Genomic DNA, 25066 nt, shown 5'->3' with positions numbered 1-25066 from the left:
CAGAATTAATTCCTGAGTACAGAGCCAGGAGTAACTCCTGAGTACCAACAGATATCAAGAAAAAACAAATACAAAGGTCCCTATTTTTGCTTGACTCTTTGAAAGTTTTGACTCTTGATAATAAGCAGGTTGTTTGTATTTTTTTTTTTGGGGGCCACACCCGTTTGACACTCAGGGGTTACTCCTGGCTATGTGCTCAGAAATCGCCCCTGGCTTGGGGGGACCATATGGGACGCCGGGGGATCGAACCGAGGTCCGTTCCTTGGCTAGCGCTTGTAAGGCAGACATCTTACCTCTAGCGCCACCTTCCCGGCCCCGGTTGTTTGTATTTTTAAAATTTTACAGACACCACCACAGCCACCAAGGGAAAAAAAAATTCACATAGATCTGAGACTTGTTAGTTTTGAATGTGTTGGAGTGGTTGGTTTCCCTGAGGCCACACACTGTGCTCATAACTTCCTTTTGACTCTGCTCTCAGAAATTACTCCTGGCAAGCTCAGGGAACCATATAAGTTACCAGGTTCAAAGAAAGTCAGCCTCATATAAGACAGCCCACTGTAATATCTCTCTAGAACCAGGTTGGTTGGTTTTTTGTTTTTTTGTTTTGCAGGAAAGGGCACAACCAGTGATGCTTAGGGGTTACTCCTGATCAGCATTCAGGAATTACTCCTAATGGTGCTTGGTCAACCATATAGAATGCCAGGGATTGAACCTGGTTGGCCACATAAAAGGCAAGCGCCCTGCTTGCTGTATTGTCACTCCAAGTCTAGCTTTGATTTTATTTTTGAATTCTGCTGGTATTTTACTATTTCTATTAAAACGTTTTGTAGTAAATGGGTGATATGATCACCCTTCCTAAAAACGAATTACTTCCCACAAGATTATTTTTTTTTTTAGGTCACACCCAGTGGCACTCAGGGCTTACACCTGGCTCTGCTCGGAAATCACTCCTGGCAGGCATGGGATGGGGGGGGGGGGTGGAAGGGGTAGGAGGGGACCATATGGGATGCCAGGATTTGAACCACCGTCTGTCCTGGAGTGGCTGAGTGCAAGGCAAATGACCTACAGCTGTTCTTTCTCTCCGGCCCCACCCACAAAGTTTCTTTGGTTGTCGTGTACCATGGAACTAAGTTTAGATGCTTTATAACCTAAAAAAAAAATATTTGACCATGGTAAATTTTGCCCCATTCTGATGATGGAAAAATGACCAAAAGTACCCTATCATAAACAGATTATCATTGTAAATCAGTGTTCCAAGTTTAAAATGAGTAAATAAAAATATAACTATAGTTTAAAGACATTGGTTTAACTTCTTTGTTTGTTTTGGATTTTGGGCCACACCCAGTGCTGCTCAGGAGTTACTCATGGTTATGTGCTCAGAAATCACTCCTACCTTGGAGGACCATATGGGATGCCATGGGATCGAACCATGATCCGTCCTAGGCTAGTAGTGTGGGCAAGGCAAACGCCTTACGCCCTGTGCCACCGCTCCAGCCCCTGGTTTAACTTTTATCTCTTCTGTCCAACCTTTTTCTTTTTTTGTTTGTTTGTTTGTTTGTTTTTGGGTCACACCTGACAGTGCTCATGGATTACTCCTGGCTCAATGTTCAGAAATCACTCCTGGCAGGCTAGGGGGACCATATGGGTTGCTGGGATTTGAACCACCGTCCTTCTGCATGCAAGCAAACTCCCTATCTCCATGCTATCTCGCTGGCCCCTGTATTATACTTTATGTTAATGTCTTCAAATAGTAAGTCCCTTTGAAGATGTAACAGGCACCTTACAGTTCTTTATCTGGATGTAGGTATTCCCTTCCTTATTTCCCAATCTCTCTAGTGTAACTAGCTGATTCAGTCATCGCTATCCAGCTTTGACATTCTCTCTATACCTGGGTGCTCTGAATCAGTGCATCTATAAGAATGTGGAGGGCAGGGCCAGAGCACAGCAGGTAGGGTGTTTGCTTGCACAAGGCTAACCCAGTCTTGATTCCAGGCATCCTATATGATCTCCCTGGCTGACCAGGAGTAATTTCTGAGCATAGCCAGGAGTAACCTCTTAGCACCACGGATGTGGCCCAAGAACAAAAACAGATGTGGCAGGAACTAGCTTCCTCAACTACAAATCTGCATCTTTTTTATAATTCTTTAGGATCATTCTTTCTCCACCATTACTATACACTGGCATTTCCCCACCCAGTTCCTGGAAACTACTATGAGAGAGGAGACATGACTAAGAACAGCTTAGTATTGAGTCCTTTCTGTTGTCATAAAAGTTTTGAGTTGAGAAGAGGGGGAGCCCAGAGCAATAGCACAGTGGTAGGGTGTTTGCCTTGCACTCCACAGATCTAGGACGGACCTCCTAGAATCCTATATGATCCCCAAGCCAGGAACGATATCTGAGCGTATAGCCAAGAGGAAACCCCTGGGCGTCACCAGGTGTGGCCCAAAAAGAAAAAAAAAAGTTGAGAAAGGGGATAAAGGTGTTTACCTTGCACTTGGCTGATCAATTTGATCCCCAGCGTCCCATATGGTCCCCAAGCCAGGAGTGATTTCTGAGCGCATAGCCAGGAGTAACCACTGATTGTCACTGGGTGTAGCCCAAAGCCCCCCCCCCCCAAAAAAAAGGAAAGGAATTTACAGGGGCCAGAGCAATAGTACAGTGGGTAAGGTTCCTGCCTTGCATGTGGCCAACCTGGATTCAATCATGGCATCCCCTATGGTTCCCCAAACACTGCCAGGCATGGTTCCCACACATGCACAAAAAGGAAAAGAATGTATATAAATGATGGGGCCAAAGAGATAACACAGGGGTAGAGCGTTTGCCTTGCAAGCAGCCAATCCAGGATGGGTGGTGGTTCAAATCTTGGCATCCCATAGGGTCTCCCGAGCTAGCCAGCGGCAATTTCTTTTATTTATTTATTTATTTGCAGTTTCTGAGCACAGAGCCAGGAGTAGCCCTGAACGCAGCCGGTTGTGACCCAAATAAAACAAAGAAGGAATGAGGACAGAAGCAATAGCACAGCGATAAGGCGTTTGCCTTGCACATGGCCAACACAGGAGGGACCCTGGTTCAAATTCTGGCATCCCATATGGTTCCTGGAGCCTGCTAGGAGAGACTTCTGAGCACAGAGCCAGGAGTATACCCTGAGCATCTCTGGGTGTGACCAAAAAATATATATATATATAATTTTTTTTTTTTGTATATAAATTTTCTTTGGGGCTGAAGAGAGAGCACAGCGGTAGGGCATTTGGCTAGTATGCAACTGATCCAGGGTGGATGGTGGTTCGAATCCCTGCATCCCATATGGTCCCCATGCCTGCCAGTAGTGATTTCTGAGCTCAGAGCCAGGAGTAACCTCTGAGCACACCGGGTTTGACCCAAAAAACCTCCAAAGTTTTATTTTTCTTAACTTTAATGAGGGTTTCTGATAGGCATTGTGAGTTACTTCTGACTGATTTTACCAAAATATCCTTGTCCCTCTCATGCTGTATCCAGACAGACATCTTTGTTTGTCCTTCCAAAGGGGTTGAAAGCAACAGGTTTCACATCTTTGTTGAATCTAGCCTATTTAAAGTTTTCTTTTCTCAGTTGTACTTGCCTCTAGTTCTCCTTATCACTATTGGTACCAGAGTGATAGCACAGTGAGTTGGGCTGTGTGAGCCTTGCACACAGCAGACCTGGGTTCAACCCCCAGCATCCCATATAGTCACTCCAAGTCTGCCAGTAGTGATTTCTGAGCACAGAGCCAGGAGTAACCTCTGGGCATCACTGGGTATGGCCAAAGAGCCCCCCCTATCATGGTTAATAGGATAGAATGTATTTTGTGTAGCAACTATTCACTCTGGAGTGAGCAAATTACTTAATCATTCATTTTAGCAGGGCTTGAGGGTGGTGTGTCCTGCCTGGTACTACTTGCAGCTTGATACTCTGGGGTCGTCACTCCTGGTACCTGAGCAGCTCCCACATGAAAACCTTTCTTTCCAGAACTTCATTATGAGCTATTTCCCAGGCTTTTATTCTTTGACTGTTTCTAGAATACCAATAGCAATACTTAGCTTTTTAGGATTGGGAACTGGTTTTGGGGTCACACCCAGCAGTGGTGAATTCAGTGTACCATATAGAGTGCCAGATATTAAACTCAGGTCATCCATATCCAGGGTGCTCACCCTACTTGTTATACTATTGCTCTGGCCCCCATCCTGATCTTAAGATTGTCTTAAGCATGGAGGTAAGGCATTTGCCTTGCATGCAGGTCAATGGTTTGAATCCCAGCATCCCATGTGGTCCCCCCAGCCTGCCAGGAGATCTACCTTGATTGAGCCACGTTTTTTTTTTTTTTTTGGAGGGGGGGCACACCCAGTGGTGCTCAGGTTACTCCTGACTGTCTGCTCAGAAATAGCTCCTGGCAGGCACGGGGGACCATATGGGACACTGGGATTCGAACCAACCACCTTTGGTCCTGGATCGGCTGCTTGCAAGGCAAACGCTGATGTGTTATCTCTCTGGGCCGAACCACTTGCTGGGGGGTTTTTTTTGGTGGTGGTGGGGGGATCGGGTCACACTTGGTGGTGCTCGGGTTACTCCTGGCTCTGCACTCAGAAATTGCTCCTGGCAGGCACAGGGGATCATATGGGACGTTGGGATTTAAACCACCATTCGTCCTGGATCGACTGTGTGCAAGGCAAATATCCTACTGCTGTGCTCTCTGCCCCCCCTTGCTGTTTCTTTTTTTTTTTTTTTTTTTTTTTTTTTTTTTTTTTTTTGGTTTTTGGGCCACACCCGGTAACGCTCAGGGGTTACTCCTGGCTATGCGCTCAGAAGTTGCTCCTGGCTTGGGGGACCATATGGGACACCGGGGGATCGAACCGCGTTCCGTCCAAGGCTAGCGAAGGCAAGGCAGGCACCTTACCTTTAGCGCCACCGCCCGGCCCCACCCTTGCTGTTTCTTAACATGAGACTCCTGATACCCAAAACATGAGTATTGAGTAGGCATTATACATTGGGTTGGAAGATCTTTTAGGATAAGGGGGAAAGGGTTTAAAAGTCATTTTGGGGGCCCGGAGAGATAGCACAGCAGCGCTTGCCTTGCAAACAGCCAATCCAGGACCAAAGGTGGTTGTGAATCCCGGTGTCCCATATGGTCCCCCGTGCCTGCCAGGAGCTATTTCTGAGCAGCCAGCCAGGAGTAACCCCAGAGCATCGCCGGGTGTGGCCCAAAAACCAAAAAAAAAAAAAAAAAGTCATTTTGGGGCCAGAGAGCTAGAACCTTGCATGCAGTCTATCTGGGGGGTCAGTACACTATATGGTATCTTGAGCCTGCCAGGAGTGATTCCAGAGCAGAGCAGGGTGAAGCCCTGCGCACTGTTGTCCCTGAAAAAAAATTTTTTGCTTTGCATGTGGCCAACCCAAGTTCAATCCTGGCATATATCCAATCAGTAACAGGTGTGTTATTGCCAAAGGAAAAATTTGAAAAATAACACTTCTATACTTTGTTAACTTAGATCTTATAGTTGCTGTAATATCCCCTAATCTGGATCTGGATGTCAGAAAAGTGTCTTTTCTCTCTCTCTCTTTTTTTTAATGAGTTAGGCAATATTCTTGAGCTATTTCCAATTTTCATACCCCGGGAAGAGAAACAAATAGGTATATTTATAATACAAAGAATATTTGAGGTGCTTAACTACTCTAGGTATGTATACTGTATACTGGCAAGTTAAATGACTAGTTGGTTTGGTTTGTAAATTTGGGTAAAATTGAGGAAACCTAATATTGGAACTTACTGGAGAACTTAGCTAAATTGTCTCAAGAACTTTCAGATCTGTGGGGGCTAAGAAATGACTTTTGTAATCTTTGGGATTGTATGAATCAGGATCTGCAGATCACCTTTATTCTAGTTACGCTCATATCTTTTGCCCATCCTCTCTTGCTGTGCATGTTTCAACCCTCATCACAGAATCAGATGCCAACTAGTCTTTTCTTGGCCTGTCTTAGTCTTAAGCATGTGGCTTCCCTTCACATCCTCTTCTGTAGACTCCAAGGTTAAGTGTGGCGCTTGGTTAGGTAGAAGAGCTCATCACTGAATTCTAAACTCTTTGACTGCTTTTATTTTTCTTTTTTCAGGTTCAAGTGCTGGATTGTGTCATGTGACCATCCCAAAACTCAGAGCACCCTATGGCCATCTTTGCCCTCTGTCACATAACTTGAAAACTACCTGATGGCCTTTTGCAATGGTTCTTCCAGGAAGCATTGATCCCTTTCCTGGCATTCCAGTGCCCCTGTCAGCCCCATACTCCTCACACATCCTTAACAAACAAAGGCAATCACACACATGGTATAACAAATAACACAAATAATAATTACACTAATGATCAGAGGGGCACTGGCCAGATTCACACACATATAAGGTGGGAGAACGGGGTGCTAGCTTCCACTATAGGTCGCTGGGCTGTGCCCCCAAATCTCTACCCATGCCTCTTTAGGATTGGGAGGATCAGGGGAATGAGACTTTAACTCCTAGATTTATGTTCATAAGAGAAAGACACCCCCCACCCCAACAAAGGTTTTTATTTGGTGGTATTAAGGGACATATTCTAAATGTCCCCCAACTAATGCCCCAGCTCTCTAGAACTTGTAGAGGGAAATCACCTGATACCTAATACCCAACCCCTGCCCTTTGTCAAGATCAAGAGACATGGACATTTGACCTTGGAGGAGGCATCTTCTGTTCTTTGTTGCACTCTTTCCACCAAGGAAATGTGAACAGTGGTTGCGATAGTCAGCTGTAACTTGCTCTTCAAGACTAGTAGAAGGATGAAGAATAGGACCAAAGAAGAGAGGCTAGGGGTTGGCATAACTGCTCTATGGGAGACTAGTTGTAGTGCTCACACCCATTCCTGTACTGAAAAGCCTTGTCTTTTCCAGTATGGGAATAGGAATAAGATGCCAAAGCTCACTACAACACCTTCCCAAGGGCAGTCACATACCTTTGCCCTGGTGGGGCAGCCATGCTCTGGGGAAGAAAAGCCTCCTATGCCATCTCTCCAGCTCAGGCTTTACTTCAGTACTGTTTGCATAATTGCTGGCTCTACTTAGAGTAATCATTTTGCTGAAGGTTCTTTTCCCCTCTTCTCCTGTCATCCTGTAGGTTCTTGCCCGAGGCCAAGAGGTCTGATGGTGAGGTATGGATAGGTATGGACAGGAATGTTCTCCACTCCTTGGCTTAGGCACTGTCCAGTTGGGAGGCAGAGGGGAAGACTTGTTCTCTGAAGCCTGTGACTCTTCTAAGCCTCATCTCTTCACCACTATTTTGGTGCCCTGGTTATCTGTTCCACAGCGAGAGGTATTATTTTTTGTCCATAAAGTGCCCGTGGTAAGTGCTCAGAATTCATCTCTTGGCTGTGGCGGGTGCTGCTATATCTCATTCCATTGAGGGGAAGAAACCGAGGCACAGTGAGTCTAGAGGAAGGCAGTCAGGTTTGTGGGAGGAATGAATGGGCCCAGCTAGTGACTTGGATTGGCAGCCAGTCCCTGCTTGTTTCCTACCTTTCCAAACCAGGGATCCCATTCTTCCCATCCTGTTCTAACTGGCCTTGTCAGATGCATTCCCCTCACTGTATTATCCTCTCCCTGCTGCCAGTTAACTGCTAGATTCCAAAAATAAAGATAAAAATAATTATAGACACTCTGTTCCCTAGTTCTCCCCCCTTCCTGAGCTTTGGGGCTGGGGAACTAAAATGCCCCCTCTCCAGAATTCCTTTCACCTTGGTCTGCTGGCTCTACCCCTAGCCCAGAACAATGATTTGGATTCAAATGCCCTTTAACTGTCAGCCTCCTTACTGCTCCTTTCCCGACTTCTCCTATCCCTTCCCAGACTCAGGAGCTCTGGGATATGTATCATTTCCTTTTTACTGACCTAACGATAGAGGCTTCAAGCAGGGGTATTCCACAGGCTCTTTGGTCTCTCTCTTCACTGGGTAAAATTTGGGCATAAGCAGGCCCCAACCTCTGACTAACTATCTCAGTACTATGCGGGCGGGCCTGAAAGTTAATTGAGTGGCTTGTGCAGATCCTGGAGGTTGAGGGCTCTCTTCCCCCGATTCCACAGCTCCTAAAACCTAACCTTTTGTTTCTGGGACCACTGGAATTCAATTCAACCCGTTTGGCTCAGGAAGATAGGGTGGTTATGGGTTGGAAACTTCCATGTGTCAGTCCTCTTGCCCTCTACTCCCTTTCCCAACCCTCCATAGAGGCTTTATACAAGTGCTTAAGTAGGTGGTTGCTGAGGGAGAACAGGGTTTGGGGAATAAGGAACAAATGGGGCACTGTGAGCAGGGCCTCTCTATTTTGATAAAGCCAAATACCAAGAAAAGAAAAACCACAAATAAATAAATAAATAAAATTCCCAAATCTTCACTTTTGGCCCTATCCTCACTTTCCTTCCTCTGGCCACTGCTGGAGGGAAATAGGGAAGAAGCCAGAAATGGATTCCTTGTTATCTCCTCTCCTGATGAGATTGGTAATCAAGGAATCTCTCTAAACCATACCAGGCCCTCACCTTGCCAGTGGAAGAAAGGTGTGGAACTTGGAACTCCATTTCAGTATCTTTCTCATTGTTTATTTCTGCCTAGTCTCTGTCTCTTCCATCTCTCTATCCCTCTGCCTTCTCACTGTTGCGCATTTTGTTCCTTTCTCTATCCCTCTGCTCTACCTGTCTACATCCTCTCTGTCTTAGCAAAACACCTGCAAACCTCAAATACTCCCATCCCCACCTGGCCATGCCCCCTCTTCCCCTACCTTTCCCCCAAGTCCCTCAACCCTCAATCCCCACCTGCCTCCCTCTGTTGTATTGCACTCTGCTTGGGCAGGGAACAAGGTGTGATGTTCATGGAAAGACGTAGAGGGGGCTCTAGGGCCTGACGGGACAAGGGGTCTGGGCCGGGGATCTAGGGGAAGGGTCTGTGGGGGAAGACATCCTCTGTCCCCCACCTTAGGAACAGCCACAGCGATCCACCACCATGCCAGGGATCTTGCCGTAGATAATCTGCTGCTTGTCATTGAAGTAGAGCATGTTGATTGGGGACATCTTGGTGGGGGTACAGCAAGGCCCAGCAGAGCCTCTTGGATTCGCCTGTTGCACCAAGTGGGTATGCGGATACTTTTGCATGAACATGTACTCGCACTGGCCGGAGCAGTAGTTGGCCTTGTAGCGTTTAGGCGCTATGATCCAGTCCCAGCCAAAAGCCTCAAAGTCCACTGTCAGGGGATATCGGCAGCAGCGGGACTCACTCGAGTGCTCATCGCAGTCCAGACCCAGGTTTCGCCGGGACCGTTTGGTATTCTCTAGGACTCGAAGCTCCATGAAAGGGTGCTGGGAGTGAGGAGAGGAGAAAGAGATGTGACACAGCTCTGACCATCCCTGCTCCCTACTCCTTTCTCACCAGCTCCTCAGTAGGAGCTTAGGGAAGACCACTGACCCCACCTTCTGCTGTTCAGGTCCCCAGCCTGTATCTCCCATCCGTTTTTCTTGTCTCTAAGCACCTTCCCTAATTCTCCCTGACCTAGCAACCTGAGCCCTCGTCAGCCTTTGGCCCAAAGCTGCCTCAGCAGCCCATTCTTGTGTTCCCACGGATGTGTAAGTCACCCAACTTGTTTTAAGCTGCTGCCCCGCTTGAATCTCTGAAAAATGATAGCTGCCACTCCCTTTCCAACCCCTCTCCAATCAGCTCCTAGCCCCAGAGAAATATTGCTGGTCCCCAGCCCCCTTTACATCCCTTCCCTACCTTTTCTAACTTCCCACCTCAGGGCCAGGTTACACTAGCTAGCCACCGTCTTGGGCTCCCTGCTCACCAGCCCCTCAGCTCCTGGCCCCAGGGAGGTGACAGCCAGATCGGTGCCACTGGGATCAAAGGCGTTGATTTCGATGCCCCAGTTGCTCTGTGGTTGGCGGAACCAACTGTGTAGTACTTGCTTGAAGTCGATGCTCTGCCAGTGGCCGGAGCGCGAGTGCAGCTCGATCTTGAGAGAGCGGATACGGATGTGACGACGTCCGCCCCCTCCCCCTGCAGTCCCTTCCCCAGTTAGGGGTTTCAGTCGCAAGATCTGCAGGTAGACTGTGGCTGGGCGGGGCACAGGCCGGAGATACACCCACAGCTGGGCCTTTAGTACCTTTGTGAACATCACCTTGGGGCTGAAGTGGAAATGGCAGCAAAGAGGACTGCCATCTGTCTGCACCGCAGGGTCCGCTGGTGAGAAAAAGGGACACGGCATCAGCAAAGGATATTTGCAGGACAGTCAAGCAGCTGTGGATGGTATTAGCGACATGGACTTATTTTGGGCATCCTCAATTCTTTATCTTCCTCTGCCTATCTTGTAGATAGGCACTATCTGGGCCCGGAGAGATAGAGAGATAGCACAGCAGAGTGCAGCCGATCCAGGACCAAAGGTGGTTGGTTCGAATTGGTGTCCCATATGGTCCCCTGTGCCTGCCAGGAGCTATTTCTGAGCTGGCAGCCAGGAGTAACCCCTGAGCACCGCCGGGTGTGGCCCAAAAAAACAAACAAACAAAAAAAAAAGATAGGCACTATCTTTTTTTTTTTTTTGGTTTTTGGGTCATACCCGGCAGCGCTTAGGGGTTCCTCCTGGCTCTACACTCAGAAATCGCTCTTGGCAGGCAGGCTCGAGGGACCACATGGAATGCCAGGATTTGAATCACCATCCTTCTGCATGCAAGGCAAACTTCTTACCTCTATGATAGTACCCAGGTACTCAGTATACAGAGCCTCCTGTCCTTCCCTATGGAATAATGACTATCAGACCTTACTGATATTATGTACTCATTCCCTCATCCATTTCCCATATGCTTAGATATCAGCACTTCTGGCAGAGTTTGAGGGACTACATCATGCCAAAGGTTGACCATATGCAAGGCAAGGGCGTATTTCTTGCCCACCACCAGATAATCTACACATAGTAACTAGGGAATTCTACCTGCAGTCTCCTATATAAAGAGCTTCACTTTTTTTTTCTGATCCATTGACAATCTCAAAGAAACCAGACCATTGAGCATAGTGTGGCCATAGGGTGTTTGCCTTGCATGTGGCCTAAACATGATGGACCCCAGTTCAATTCTCGGCACCCCAAATGGTTCCCTAAGCCTGCCAGGAGTGACCTCTGAGTGCCGATGGTGTGACCCAAAAAAAGAAAAAAACCAGACCATTCGGGCTGAAGCAGTAGCACAGTGGGCAGGTCATTTGCCTTGCATGCTGCTGACTGAGTTTGATGCACAGCATCCTACATGGTCCCCCAAGCCTGCCAAGAGTGATTTAGGGGGAGGTGTCAACCTGGCGGTGCACAGGGGCTACTCCTGGCTCTATGCTCAGAAGTTGCTCCTGGCAGGTTCGGACGAGTCATTGTCAGTCCTGGAGTGGCTGCATGCAAGTCAAATGCCCTACTGCTGTGCTATCTCTCTAGCCCCAGGAATTATTTCTGAGTGCAAAGCCAGGAGGAAAATCCTGAGCACCACTGGGTGTGCCCCCGACCCCTCTAAAAAATAAAAAAAGCCCAAACTATATCACATCTGCTAGCATTGATGAGCAGGTAGTTTGGTATAGTGCTTTAGACTGGAAAACCCAGTATCCAGACAGGGAGATGGGCCAAATTTATTCTGTAAAGTGAACTAGAATTCAAGTCTAGGTTTGTTGCATTAATCCCACTATAAGTAATGTCCAGTAGTGCATCTTACTCCCCAGTCCCTTGGCCCTGAGGGCAAGTTTTCTCAGCTTCTTTATACTTCTTCCATGTTGTTACCTCCTAGTGCTAAAGCACCAGAAATAAGATTCAATCAACCAGTCTAAGCATAACCAGTCATTTCTTCCCTGAACTGCTTTTGCTTCTGCAGTTCACTGCCAATAAATCTTTATAAAAGGCCCGGAGAGATAGCACAGCTGCGTTTGCCTTGCAAGCAGCCGATCCAGGACCAAAGGTGGTTGGTTCGAATCCTGGTGTCCCATATGGTCCCCCGTGCCTGCCAGGAGCTATTTCTGAGCAGGCAGCCAGGAGTAACCCCTGAGCACTGCCGGGTGTGACCCAAAAACTAAAAAAAAAAAAAAAAAAATCTTTATAAAAATTTAGAATTCAGGGGCCGGAGAGATAGCATGGAGGTAAGGCGTTTGCCTTTCATGCAGGAGGTCATCAGTTTGAATCCTGGTGTCCCATATGGTCCCCCGTGCCTGCCAGGAACAATTTCTGAGCCTGGAGCCAGGAGTAACCCCTGAGCCCTGCCGGGTGTGACCCAAAAACCACACACACACACACACACAAAATTTTAGAATTCAACATGACATTTGGTCAGGCTTCCATTTCCCTTTCCGATGTCTTTAAGTACAGTAGGTAGGGTGTTTGCCTTGTGCGTGGTTTAATAGGAATGAAACCACATATTGAGATCTAGAGTGGAGTGATTCCTGAGTGTAGAGCCAGAAATAAAAGCTGAGCATGGCTGGTATGGCCTGCAAAGCAAGTAAGAATCTGGGCGGGGGGGGGGGGGGGGGGGGGGATCTGGGGCCGGAGAGATAGCATGGAGGTAGGGCGTTTGCCTTGCAATCAGAAGGTCGGTGGTTCGAATCCCATCCCATATGGTCCCTGTGCCTGCCAAGAGCTATTTCTGAGCATAGAGTCAGGAGTAACCCCTGAACACTGCCGGGTGTGATCCAAAAAAAAAAAAAAAAAAGGCAAGTAAGAATCTATTAGCATTATTATCTATTCTCCTGGCTAGGAATATGGATCCTTATTTTAAGACAGAACAATCAGGGCCCGCAGCCGATCAAGGACCAAAGATGGTTGGTTCCAATCCCGGTGTCCCATATGGTCCCCCATGCCTACTAGGAGCTATTTCTGAGCAGACAGCCAGGAGCAACCCCTGAGCAATGCCGGGTATGGCCCAAACCGCCCCCCCCCCCAAAAAAAAAAAGAACAATCAGCAAGGAGCTTCCAGAGCTAAGGCTGTGAAGTTCACACCCCTATGTATGATACCTCTTGAGTTCTTCATTAGCATTTCTGTCTCCTATCTGCTCACCTGCCTCCCATCACCTGGAGGGAGAGGGACCCTCCAATTGAGGTGGGAGGAAAGTTCTGTTTTTGTTTTGTTTGGTTTTTTTGGGCCATACCTGGCAGTGCTCAAGGGTTACTCCTGGCTATCTGCTCAGAAATAGCTCCTGGCAGGCACGGGGACCATATGGGACTCTGGGATTCGAACCAACCACCTTAGGTCCTGGGTTGGCTGCTAGCAAGGCAAACAGCCCTGTGCTATCTCTCTGGCCCCAAGGGAGGAAAGTTCTTAATGATTCTCAATTTTGGGTTACTCTGGATCTGTGCTGAGGGTGAATGAGGAAAAACCTTACTGTGCTTGTACAGAACCCTAAGTCTCCTACATGCAATACATGAGCTCTTTCCAGCCCTCCATAGTTCTTTTATAAAACACCAACACTCTGGTAGTCCTAGTTATCTTCCTGCTGAAGCTGCAGTGAGAGTACAATGAATATGGCTGCAAAATTGTGTAAATAGAGTCAAAGATTAGGAGAATAGCTGGGGCAAGAAAACTGGCAAAATGAAGAGGGATAAGCCGGAATTCAAACAACATACTATGTCTGCCTCCATTCAGCATAGGGAATCTTTCTATTTTCTGCCTATCATGATTAGGTATTCATTACTGTAAGTAATGGTAGTTTTTGCTAACCAGTGTGACTTTAATGTCTTGCAATTATACCATACAGTTCTCAATAGAGAACTCCATTCTTAAATTGTACAGGTAAATGCCTGAAAGTCTTCCTGGAACAATTCAGATGTAAACAGACACTTTCGACTAGTCTTAGTAGATGTGGTTACGGCCTCATTAATCAGAGTCTGACCTCAACCCACCAAACCGGTACAGAGAAACTTGCTTTATAGGAACCTGAGCCCTGAATCAATAGCTGCTTAATAAATGTTGTTTTAGTGTTAGTTTTCTCAGCCTACAAATAAGGTCTGGTATCACTACAAGTCTCATCCTTCAGGCAGAGTCCAATAGATCTTCCCAGGGGGATGTGGGGACAGTGCTGCAAGAAGATAGGACATGCATGGTGTATGGAGAAAAGAGAAAAAGAGGGGAGATAAGATCAAGGTAAAGGAGATAATAGAAAAGACGTAGGTGAAGCAGGTTAGAAAAGAAGTGGGAGAGAAGAGTAGAACTTCAAAACTAGGATAAGTTTGGGAGTCGGAGGAGACTAGGAAGGAATGGGGCAGTGTGCACCGAGTGAGCAGAGGTTCAGGCGCTAAAGGAGGGGGTTTGCTGAGCCTAAAGGGGGACAGAAAGGGTAGAAGGATGCAGAGCAGGAACAAAGGAAGAGCAGGTAGAACACGGAAACCAGAGGGCTGGAGAGAGCCCTCCACGCACCCCGGCCCTGCCAGCTCGAGGCGGGGAAGGAGCCACATCTGCGTCGGATTGATGGGGTCGGTGGCAGGCAGCAGGTCAGGTTTAGGAGGCGGCGCGGGTCTGGAGAGGTCATTGCACTATTTTCAGCCCGAGCCCAGCCCCCTCCCGGCTCCCCCTCTCCTCCTGCGGGCCACCCCTCCCCAAACACTCTCCCATCCCGGCTGGAGGCTGGGCAGAGGGCAGGGGCCTCTTGGTGTCGGGAGGAGAGGGAAATTGAGGGGCCGGGCTTGGTTCCCAGAAGGGCCGGGGGCTGGATTCCCAGGACGCAGGCCGGCCGGGGTGGGAGAGCCCGCGAGGGTGGAGGGAACTAGGGCAGGCCTGGCAGCCCAGGAGGGGTGGGGGTTGGGGTCCTGGGGGGAGGGGACGAGGGGGGAAGGGAGCGGAGGCCATCTCTGCTGACAAACACCTCCCCCGATTAGCAGCGCACAAGTCTCTTATTAAAGCGGGTCCCTGGGGATTAGACTATAAAAGTCCCTTTTTCCTTTTCCCCTCGCTCCCTCCTTTCAACTCTGCTCCCCCTCCCTCGCTTAGGAGCTCGCTGGCCTCTTAAAGGGGACGCACCCTACCTGGCCCGAGACCCAGTTCCCCAGATTGCCAACGCCTGGGGGGGTTCCGGGGGTACAAGTGGCCCTAGAAGCAACCTCACCTGCAGCCGTCCTCCTCCAATCGGCCGAACCTGCGCTTCCTAACCCGAGCACGCAGCCCGCTCACTTGCCGCCAGCAGCTGCACTGACAGGGCTAGTAGCTGAGCTGGGGACCACTGGCCGAGGGATGCTCAGCAGCAATAGAGAGGTTGGGCAAAAGCATCCATCACCCTTCGAGAAGGGGCTTGCCGGCCGCTGCAGGGCCTCCCACCTCCCAAGTCCACCCGAGCATCTTTCCTCCACGGCCACTTCAGCCTCTCCCTGCAAACTTCAGAATCCCTCTCCCAACTGTTTCCCTCCGTCCCCAACCCTAGGCCTGTCCTCAGTCCATCTCGGACCGACCCGGGCATCAAGCGGCAGCCTGGTGAACAGAAGGGAGACTGAGGAAGAAGCCAAAACCAGGTCCCAGATCTCCTCTGCCACCTCCTCCACGCCCCCTCCAGTTTCTCAATCCTTTGCTTCTTTCTTCAAAGCCCCGGCCAAGTCCTGGGGAGCAGAGATGCTGGCATCAGCCTCCCCAGGCACACCTGGGTTCTTCGCCCCTCTCTCTCTCTCTCCCCCTCTCCCAGGGGGGTGGGCCGCTAGCACTCCACTGGGCCCCCAGCTTTTTATGACCCATCTGCCCATAAACCGGGCTCCCCCCTCTTCTGTTCAGAGCCATAAAACCCGACACAGAGGGGCGTGCGTGTATGTGTGTGTCGAGGGGGGGAACTTTGCCAACCCACCAGGACATACGCAAGCTCCCCCGTACCCCAGCTTCACCGAGTTGGGGTGGGAGAGCCGGTGGGGGAGGGGACGGGGAGTCACCTGACCGTAGTAGGGGGGGAGCGGAGCGGGGTGGGGGTGTTGGCTTAGATTTTCCAGGCCATAAAATTTCAAAGCAGCTCAAGTCTATTAACATGTTCATCTTCCGTTTGGCCGGGGGCTCGGATGCCGGGGTTCCCCCTCCCTCTCTCCCTCTCTCCCTCCCTCCCATCTCTTTCTTTTGCTCCCCAAGTCTTCTTTCCCCTCTCCGGCGGGGCTGTGCGGGGTTAAGGGGGGGGGGGGGAGAAAAGGGCAGAAAGGCAACTACGGTGGGAGCGGCCAAAGCGGTGGCGCCCCAGCACTGAGTTCCCGGGGGTGTCAGAAAGGATGCCTGCTGCACTGCCCGTCCCGGGAGCCCCACTCGGGGAAAGCCACACTCCGCTTCGCAGCTCTCAGTTCTCTGCAGTGCGCGGGGAGCGGCGGGGGGCCCCGGAGCCAGGGGTGCGGAGTGGGTGCCCCGGGGCTGTCCGTCCTCCGTCCGGGCCGGAGGCGGCAGCGGGCCGGGACTGCGGGGCTGTCGCGATCTACAGCTCCCGATCCCCTCCAGGGTCTCCCCCACGGCCCTCCCAGGGGGTCCAGGGTCGAGTTCCTGCCCTTCCCCGCGGGGAGCACCCCCGCATGCACCCCGATCCCCACGGTGGGTTCTTCGTTTCCGATGCCCCGACCGAGCCGGGGGATCTCCGTCTTTCTCTCTCTCTCTCTCCAGGGCCATCCAGCCTCCCATCCTGGGGGCCGCCCATCCGGGGTGGTGCCCAACTCCGCAGCAAAACTTCTGCAGAGCGTCCCCCCATCATCATCACCCATGTCCGTCCGTCCCCCCCCCAGCAAGTGGGAGCCCGTCAAGTTTGCGCAGCCAGGGCACGGCACAGCCGGCCGGCCGAGCGAGCGAGCGCTCGCCTTCCCCTTCCCGCCCCGCTCCCCTCGGACTCACTCTCCTGGGCCATGCTGATGACGGTCTCGGTGGTGGCGTGGTACTCGTCCTCCTCCAGGAAGTCGTCGGGCTGCAGCGCGTCGCCCTGGAAGTCGTGCAGGTCGAGGATCTGCTGCAGCGGCGGCGCCTTGGGCAGCAGCTGCTCCACCACCTCGCGGCTGATGTTGGGCGCCTCCTTGAGCCGCAGCTTGCTCAGGATCTGCGACTTGATGCTCTCCAGGCGCAGCTCGCGGCTGTGCTGCCGCCACACGCACACGGGGCAGCCGTCGGGCTCGGCCGGGCGCGGCCCCCCGGCCCCGGCCCCGGCCCCGACCCCGGCCCCGGCCCCCGCCGCCGCGGGGCCCTCGGCCGCCTCCCCCCGGGGCCGCAGCTCCAGGGCGAGGAGCAGGAAGCCCAGCAGCAGCGGGGCCGCGAGCACCATGCTGGCGGGGAGGGAGGAGGCGGGCGGGCGGGAGCGGGGCGGGGAGGGGAGGGGCGGGGCGGGGCGGGGAGGGTCCGGCGGCGCGGGACTGGGGGGCCGGGGGGCCCGGGGGGCGGCGGGCGCGCGGGCGGGGCGGCGGGCGGCCGGGGCGGGCGGCTGGGGGGGCCCGCGCCCGGGCCGGGCCCTTTATAGCCCCGGCCCCCGTGTCGTCAGCGGCCGCGATTGGCTGCGGAGCCAACAAAAGAGGCAGCGCTGTCATCCGAGGAGAGAGGAGAGAGAGAGGGAGAGAGGGAGAGGGAGGGAAGAGGGAGGGAGCGAGGCCTGGAGACACCCCGAGATCCAGTGGGCCGAGAGCCCCCTCTCCGGATCTGGGAGTAGGAGGAGAGAAGGACACCACCACCCCGCCGGGGCAGGTGTTGGGGCCACTCGCTTGAGGCGGGGAGAAAGGGACAGAGAGAACTTGGAATGCAGAGTCCAGACAAAGATGGGGAGAGGGACAGAATGGGGGGTCTGCCAAGTCAGAGATGAGGCCTGCCGGGGCCATCTGAGGCTTAAGGGAAGGGAGAAGGGCACAGACTTGGCAGACACCCCCAGTGCCCAGGTGCATGCACCCAGACAGGCTGGACAAGGCCGAGGAAGGAGGGCTGAGTCAGTATGGCCCAGTCAAATCTTGGGGGAGAGCATGGGGTGGCCCCAGAGTGGAGATGAATGAAGAAGGAACTCACAATTAGGTCCAGAAAAGATATTAGGTCTAAGGCAGCCGCAGAAAGAAGATTCTTGTCTATTGCGGGTGCAGGGGTGAAGTGAGAAGGAAGAAGGGCTGGATGTGGGGCTCAGAGAGGGACACTGAGATGAGACCAGAGACTGGGAGAGGAAAAGAAGGAGGTGAGAAGGAAGAGGAGGAGGAGGAGGAGGAGGAGGAGGAGGAGGAGGAGGTGAGGAGAGTCTGAGAGGAGAGGAAGTCAGAGTGCCCAGAAGAATGTGAACTTGAAGTTTGCAGGGAGTTCTGTTTTGTTTTTGTTTTTGTTTTTTTGGTGTTCTGTTTTGTTTTGTTTTTTGGTGGTCACACCCGGCGGTGCTCAGGGGTTACTCCTGGCTGTCTGCTCAGAAATAGCTCCTGGCATGCACGGGGGACCATATGGGATTCGAACCAACCACCTTAGGTCCTGGATCGGCTGCTTGCAAGGCAAACGCCGCTGTGCTATCTCTCTGGGCCCTGCAGGGAGTTCTGGATCTCAGCAAGTTGGAAAGGGATCTTGGGAGGGGAAAGGAGAGAGGAGGCAAGTGTGGGCTGGAGAATGGGCCTTGCAGAACTGAACCTCTGGATTCCAGCTGTGTCTTGAGATCAGCAGAACCTTCAAAGTCTGCGATGGAACTTGTTGCAGGGATGAGGATGCGAGAGAGGTCTGACTCACTGAAGGAGCTGGAGCCATCAGGTGGCAAGGGGCAGAAATAGTTCCTAAAGTGCTTGCCTTCAGATTCTGGACACCTCCCGCGAGATTTAAAATTTCTCCAAGAATTTGTTATTGGTTTTGTGCCAGCCTCAGCAGTGCTGAGATGGGAGCATGCCCTGTCAGGGATCATGTATTCCAGCCCTTTATATCATGTTCTCATTCCTCTTCAGGTTTCTCTTTTGAGTCTGAAGTTGGTGATAGGGCACTTGCTTTGCACATGAGTTTGGTCCCTGGCACCCCATATGGGCCAGGAATGAACTCTGAGCACAGACCCAAGAGTATCCCTTGCATGGAGCCAACCCTGATTCTATCTCTGTGCTACATAGGTTCCCAAATCACCACTGAGAGTGAACCCTGAGCACAGAGCCAATAGTAAGCCTGAGCACAGTTCAGTGTGCCTCCCCCAAAACTATGTAAGTATACTTACACACACATATATGTAGATATATACACATATACACACATATATACAAAGTAGTCTTGAAGCTCAAAGGACAACAGATTGAAAATGCTTGAGTGTTGGGGCAGAGTGATAGCACAGCTGTAGGGTATTTGCCTTGCAAACAGAGGACCCGGGACGAACCTGGGTTCAATCCCTAGCTTCCCATATGTCTCACAAGCCTGTCAGGAGAGATTTCTGAGTGCAGAGCCAGGAGTAAACCCTGAGCACCACTGGGTATGGCCCAAAACCAAAATAAATAAAGTTGGTTGAGTTCAGATTGAAGTTTTTTTAAAAAAAAAAAAGGAAATGTTTCAGTGGATTAGATCTGACTCATTTCCTAAAACAGTGTTACACAATGCTAATTAATGTTAATGGGCTTCTCAGATAGACCAGAGGGATATCATATTGGTCTCCTATCTGGACTAGAGCTAAATAGAATGTTTATTTGTTTATTTACTTATTTGGACTTTTTTTTTTTTTTTTTTTTTGGTTTTTGGGCCACACCCTGCAGTGCTCAGGGGTTACTCCTGGCTGTCTGCTCAGAAATAGCTCCTGGCAGGCACGGGGGACCATATGGGACACTGGGATTCAAACCAACCACCTTTGGTCCTAGATCGGCTGCTTGCAAGGCAAACACCGCTGTGCTATCTCTCTCCGGGCCCTACTTATTTAGATTTGGAGCTACACCCCCACCAATGCTCAGAGCTTGTTCTTGGCTCTGTACTCAGGCATCACTTCTGGTGGGCCTTGGGGAATTGTATGTGGTTCCAAGAATCCAAGCTGGGTTGGCAGTGTACAAGGCAAGCACCTTAACTGCTATCTCTCCAGCCCTCAATAAAGTTTTTAAAATTAATATGGGCTGGAGCAATAGCACAGTGATAGGACGTTTGTCTTGCATGCAGCTGACCTGGGTTGGATTTCTGGCATCCCATATGGTCCCCAGAGCCTGCCAGTAGCGATTTCTTTTTGTTTGTTTGTTTTTGGGTCACACCTGCCATCGCTCAGGGGTTTCTCCTGACTACGCTCAGAAATTGCTGCTGGCAGGCTCAGGGGACCATATGGGATGCTGGGATTCAAACCACCATCCTGCATGCAACAAGAGCGGTTTCTGAGCCTAGAGCTGGGAGTAACCTCTGAGCGCCACTGGATGTGCTGCACCCCTCCTCCAAATGTTGGTTTGAAGAAGCACTAATAAAAAGAACAGTGTTGAGCAGGGAAGCTGAGAAGGGAATAAGGGAAGAAACTGGGGGACCAAGTGTGAGAGAGAACCAAGCTGAGAAGCTTTGAAAAAGGATGCGGAGGAAGCGGGGACCAGAACGGTAGCACAGTGGTAAGGTGTTTGCCTTGCTCATGGCTGACCCAGGACGGACCTGGGTTCCATCCCTGGTGTCCCCAAGCCAGGAATGATTTCTGAGCACATAGCCAGGACTAATTTTTGAGCATCACCGGGTGTGGTCCAAAAACCAAAAAAGAGAAAGGAAAAAAAAAGGATGTGGGACTGGATCGATAGTGCAGCAGTAGGGTATTGGCATTGCAAGGCTGACCAGGAACCCCTGAATGCCGTTGGGTGTGGCCCAAAAACAAGAAAGAAAGAAAGAAAGAAAGAAAGAAAGAAAGAAAGAAAGAAAGAAAGAAAGAAAGAAAGAAAGAAAGAAAGAAAGAAAGAAAGAAAGAAAGAAGGGAGGGAGGGAGGGAGGGAGGGAGGGAGGGAGGGAGGGAGGGAGGGAGGAAGGAAGAAAGAAAGGAAAGAAAGAAAGAAAGAAAGAAAGAAAGAAAGAAAGAAAGAAAGAAAGAAAGAAAGAAAGAAAGAAAGAAAGAAAGAAAGAAAGAAAGAAAGAAAGAAAGAAAGAAAGAAAGAAAGAAAGAAAGAAAGAAAGAAAGAAAGAAAGAAAGAAAGAAAGAAAGAAAGAAAGAAAGAAAGAAAGAAAGAAAGAAAGAAAGAAAGAAAGAAAGAAAGAAAGAAAGAAAGAAAGAAAGAAAAATGGCTATCTCTGAAATGAGAACCATAATTAACTTTCACGGGCTCCTTCTACATGATTCTTTTTCCTTCCTTTCTGATTTACCAGAGTAGGGAAAATGCCTTTATCATGTATCCTGGCATACCCTGTGCTCCAAAATATATATTTTTTAATTTCTTCAGCAAAATTGCATGTCCTAGAGGCCGGAGTGATAGCACAGCGTTTGCCTTGCATGCAGCTGCCAGGACAGACCTGGGTTCAATCCCTGGCGTTCCATATGATCCCCCAAGCTAGGAATGATTTCTGAGTGCAGAGTCAGTAGTAACCCCTGAGCGCAGCCAGGTGTGGCCCAACCCCACCACAAATAATTGTAAGTCTTGTGTGCAAAGGTAGTATCACCTCTTTCTGTCTCACAGGAGAAAGTCCAACCTTTACTTATTCACCAAATATGTGGTAGGTTGTTTTTTGTTGTTGTTGACCCAGTGGGATGACTTCTGAGCATTCACCAAAGTTGGCCAAAATCTCAGACACTTGGGACCGGAGTGGTGGCACAAGCGGTAGAGTGTTTGCCTTGCATGTGCTACCTAGGACAGACTGCTGATCAATCCCCCAGTGTCCCATATGGTCCCCCAAGCCAGGAGCAATTTCTGAGTACATAGCCAGGAGTAACCCCTGAGCGCCATCGGGGGTGGTCCCCCCCCAAAAAAAAAAACATTAAAAATATCTCAGATACTCATCCTGAGACCTTCCTCTTAAGCAGGGTAACCCCAAATGCAACAGGCTGGAGGAGGCCAGGAGATGGGATGGGGGGCAGGGGACAACAGGCTACCCTAGGGGACATGGACATTCACACATACACAAACACAGCTAAAGGCCAAAGGCCGAGGCTCCACTCAGCAGCTGCAGAGCATCTGGGAAAGACCAGGCGTTCAGAGACATTTCAGTCTTTCCTATGTGGTAGGTTCGTGAGAATTTTGAAGATAATGGCCAGAGAGATAGTACATGGGTTAAGGCACTTCTCTTACATGTAGCTGATCTGGGTTATATTCCTAGTATGCATATTGTCCCTCCCCAGCCCTACCAAGAGTAATTATTGAATGCAGAACTTGAAGTAAATCCTGAGTAGAGGAGCCAGAGTGATAAAACAATGATAGGGTTTTTGCCATGGCCGACCCGGGATGGACATTCCTTATAGTTCCCCAAGCCTGCCTGGAGCAATTTCTGAGCTTAGAGCTAGGAGTAACCCTCTGGGGCCGCCAGGTATGCACTCCCCTCCCAATATCCTAAGCAAAACAAAAAACTATGAATAAGGGAATACAGCCTTTTATTTTGGGGAGGGGGCTTTTGGGTCACACCCGGCAGCACTCAGGGGTTACTCCTGGCTCTGCGCTCAGAAATCGCTCCTGGCAGGCTCAGAGGACTATATGGGATGCCGGGATTGGAACCACCAACCTTCTGCATGAGAGGCAAATGCCTTACCTCCATGCTATCTCTCCGGCCCCAGGGAATACAGCTTTATGTTTTGCTTGCAGGAAACTCAGGTCCCATCCTTGGCATCACATAGCTCAAACCACTGCCCAGTATGGCCTCTCATTTCCTACACAGAAAATAAACAAAGATAAATAAGTTAGGGAATTGGAATAATAGTATTGCAGGTAGGATGTTTGCCTTGCATGTGGTTGATCCACATTCGATCAACACCCTTCTTTTTTTTTGTGTGTGTGTTTTTTTTGGGTCACACCCGGCAGTGCTCAGGGGTTATTCCTGGCTCCAGGCTCAGAAATTGCTCCTGGCAGGCACGGGGGACCATATGGGACGCCGGGATTCGAACCGATGACCTCCTGTATGAAAGGCAAACGCCTTACCTCCATGCTATCTCTCCGGCCCCAACACCCTTCTTTTGTTGTTGTTGTTGTTTTGTTTTGTTTTTCAGGCCATACCCATTTGATGCTCAGGGGTTACTCCTGGCTCAGCGCTCAGAAATCGCTCCTGGCTTGGAGGGACCATATGGGACGCCAGGGGGTCGAACCATGGTCCTTCCTTGCTAGCACTTGCAAGGCAAACACCTTACCTCTAGCGCCACCTCGCTGGCTCCGATCACGACCCTTCTATCTGGCTCCCTGAGCTGCCAGGAATAATTCCTGAGTCCAAAAAGAAACAAAACAAAAAAGACACATAAGTTTCCTCACTCAAGATACTAAATAAACTGTACTGGTCAAAAGATACTAAGTAAACTGTATTGGTCAGGTGATAGGGGCCCGAGCAATAGCACAGCGGTAGGGAATTTGCCTTGTACAGGGCTACCCAGGACGGATCTGGGTTCAATCCCTGGTGTCCCATATGGTCCCTAAGCCAGGAGCGATTTTTGAGCGCATAGCCAGGAGTAACCCTTGAGCATCACCGGGTATGGTCCAAAAAAACCAATACAACAACAATAAAAAAAAAAAAAAAGTCACTGAGGCCAGAGAGATAGCACAGCAGTAGGGAGTTTGCCGTGCAAGCAGCAGATCTAGGACTGATGGTGGTTTGAATCCTGGCAGTATCCCATATGGTTCTTGAGCGTGCCAGGAGTGATTTCTTTTTTTTTTTTTTTTTTATTTTTTGGTCACACCCGGCAGTGCTCAGGGGTTACTCCTTGCTCCATGCTCAGAAATTGCTCCTGGCAGGCACGGGGGACCATATGGGATGCCGGGATTTGAACCAATGACCTTCTGCATGAAAGGCAAACAAACGCCTTACTTCCATGCTATTTCTTCAGCCCCACCAGGAGTGATTTCTGAGCGCATAGCCAGGAGTAACCCCTGAGCACCAGTGTGACCCACCCCCCCTTCCCCCCCCCAAAAAAAGCCAGGTAAGTGGGCAGAAAGATAGTACAGCATCTAAGGTACTTGCCTTGCACTTGAATGTGGCCAGCCCTGGGTTCAATCCCCAGCATCCCAGCACCCCCTGAGTATAGCCAGGAGTGATTCTTCAGTGCATAACCAGGAATAACCAGGAATAACCTGAGCTCCATGGGGTGAGACCCAAAAACAAAAAGAAAAAGAAGGAAGGAAGGAAGGAAGAATGGAATTATGGAAGAAAGGGAGGGAGGGTGGGAGGGAAGTGGGGTTGCAGGGAGGGAAGAAGGAAAGGAGGAAGAAAGAAGAGTGGTCGGAGAGATAGCACACCAGGTAGGGCATTTGCCTTGCATAGGGCCAACCTGGGTTCAATCCCCAGCATCCCATATGGTCATCCAAGCTTGCCAGGAGTGATTTCTAAGTGCAGAGCCAGGAGTGACCCCTGAGAGAACCCTGAGAGATGCCGGTAGCCCAAAAATAAAAACAAAAAGGAAGACAGACAGAAAGTCAGGTGAAGGGCCAACTGGCGGTAGAGTACTTGCTTTGCATATAGCCAATGTGAGTTCAGTCCCTTGCATCCATTAAGTCTCTAACCTATGCCAGGAGTGAAATCTGAGCAGAGCCAGGAGTAAACCCTGAGCACAGCTGGGTGTGGCCTAAAAACCAAAACCAAAAAAAAATTCCCCACAAAATGTCAGGTGATGGATGGGCCAGAGAGTATGGTAGTAGTATGCTTACTTTGCACAAAGTAAGGGGTTACTCCTGGCTCTGTGCACAGGGGCCCTATGGGATGGATGCCAGGGGGTGAACTTGGGTTGGCTGTGTGCAAGACAAATGCCCTACCCACTGTGTTACTGACACAGTTTTATTCTCGGAACCAACACTGATTTGATCCTTGGAACCCCATATAGTCCTCCTCAGCCCACCAGGAGTGATCCTTGAGTGCAAAGTCAGGAGTAAACACTGAGCACCTCAGGGCTTCAGGGTGTGGTTCCCCTTTCCCCACCTACCCCAAAAAAGTCAGGTGAGGAGCCAGAGATATAGTATAGTGGGTAAGGCACTTGCCTGCACATGGCTGATCTGGGTTCAGTCTTTTCCATTCCATATGGTC

At 50.3% G+C, this 25066-nt stretch overlaps 2 protein-coding genes across 2 annotated transcripts in view; one reads left to right on the top strand and one right to left on the bottom strand.

Moving 5' to 3' along the window:
- DNAJC14 (DnaJ heat shock protein family (Hsp40) member C14) overlaps positions 1-25066 on the top strand; it is a 1080043-nt gene that overhangs the window by 104167 nt on the left and 950810 nt on the right. The gene's annotated exons all lie outside the window — the stretch shown is intronic.
- GDF11 (growth differentiation factor 11) lies at positions 6082-17264 on the bottom strand. Its single transcript, XM_049784009.1, has 3 exons — positions 16844-17264; positions 9847-10241; positions 6082-9367 (listed from the first exon to the last, which is right to left on the bottom strand). Exons 1-3 carry the CDS (start codon positions 17262-17264, stop codon positions 8987-8989), a joined length of 1197 nt encoding a protein of 398 aa, XP_049639966.1. The 3' UTR covers positions 6082-8986.

This window comes from Suncus etruscus, chromosome 11, assembly GCF_024139225.1.
Source record: "Suncus etruscus isolate mSunEtr1 chromosome 11, mSunEtr1.pri.cur, whole genome shotgun sequence".
Classification (NCBI taxonomy): Eukaryota; Metazoa; Chordata; class Mammalia; order Eulipotyphla; family Soricidae; genus Suncus; species Suncus etruscus.
The sequence above is the reverse complement of the archived record's forward strand: the minus strand, read 5'-3'. Positions and strand labels throughout refer to the sequence as shown.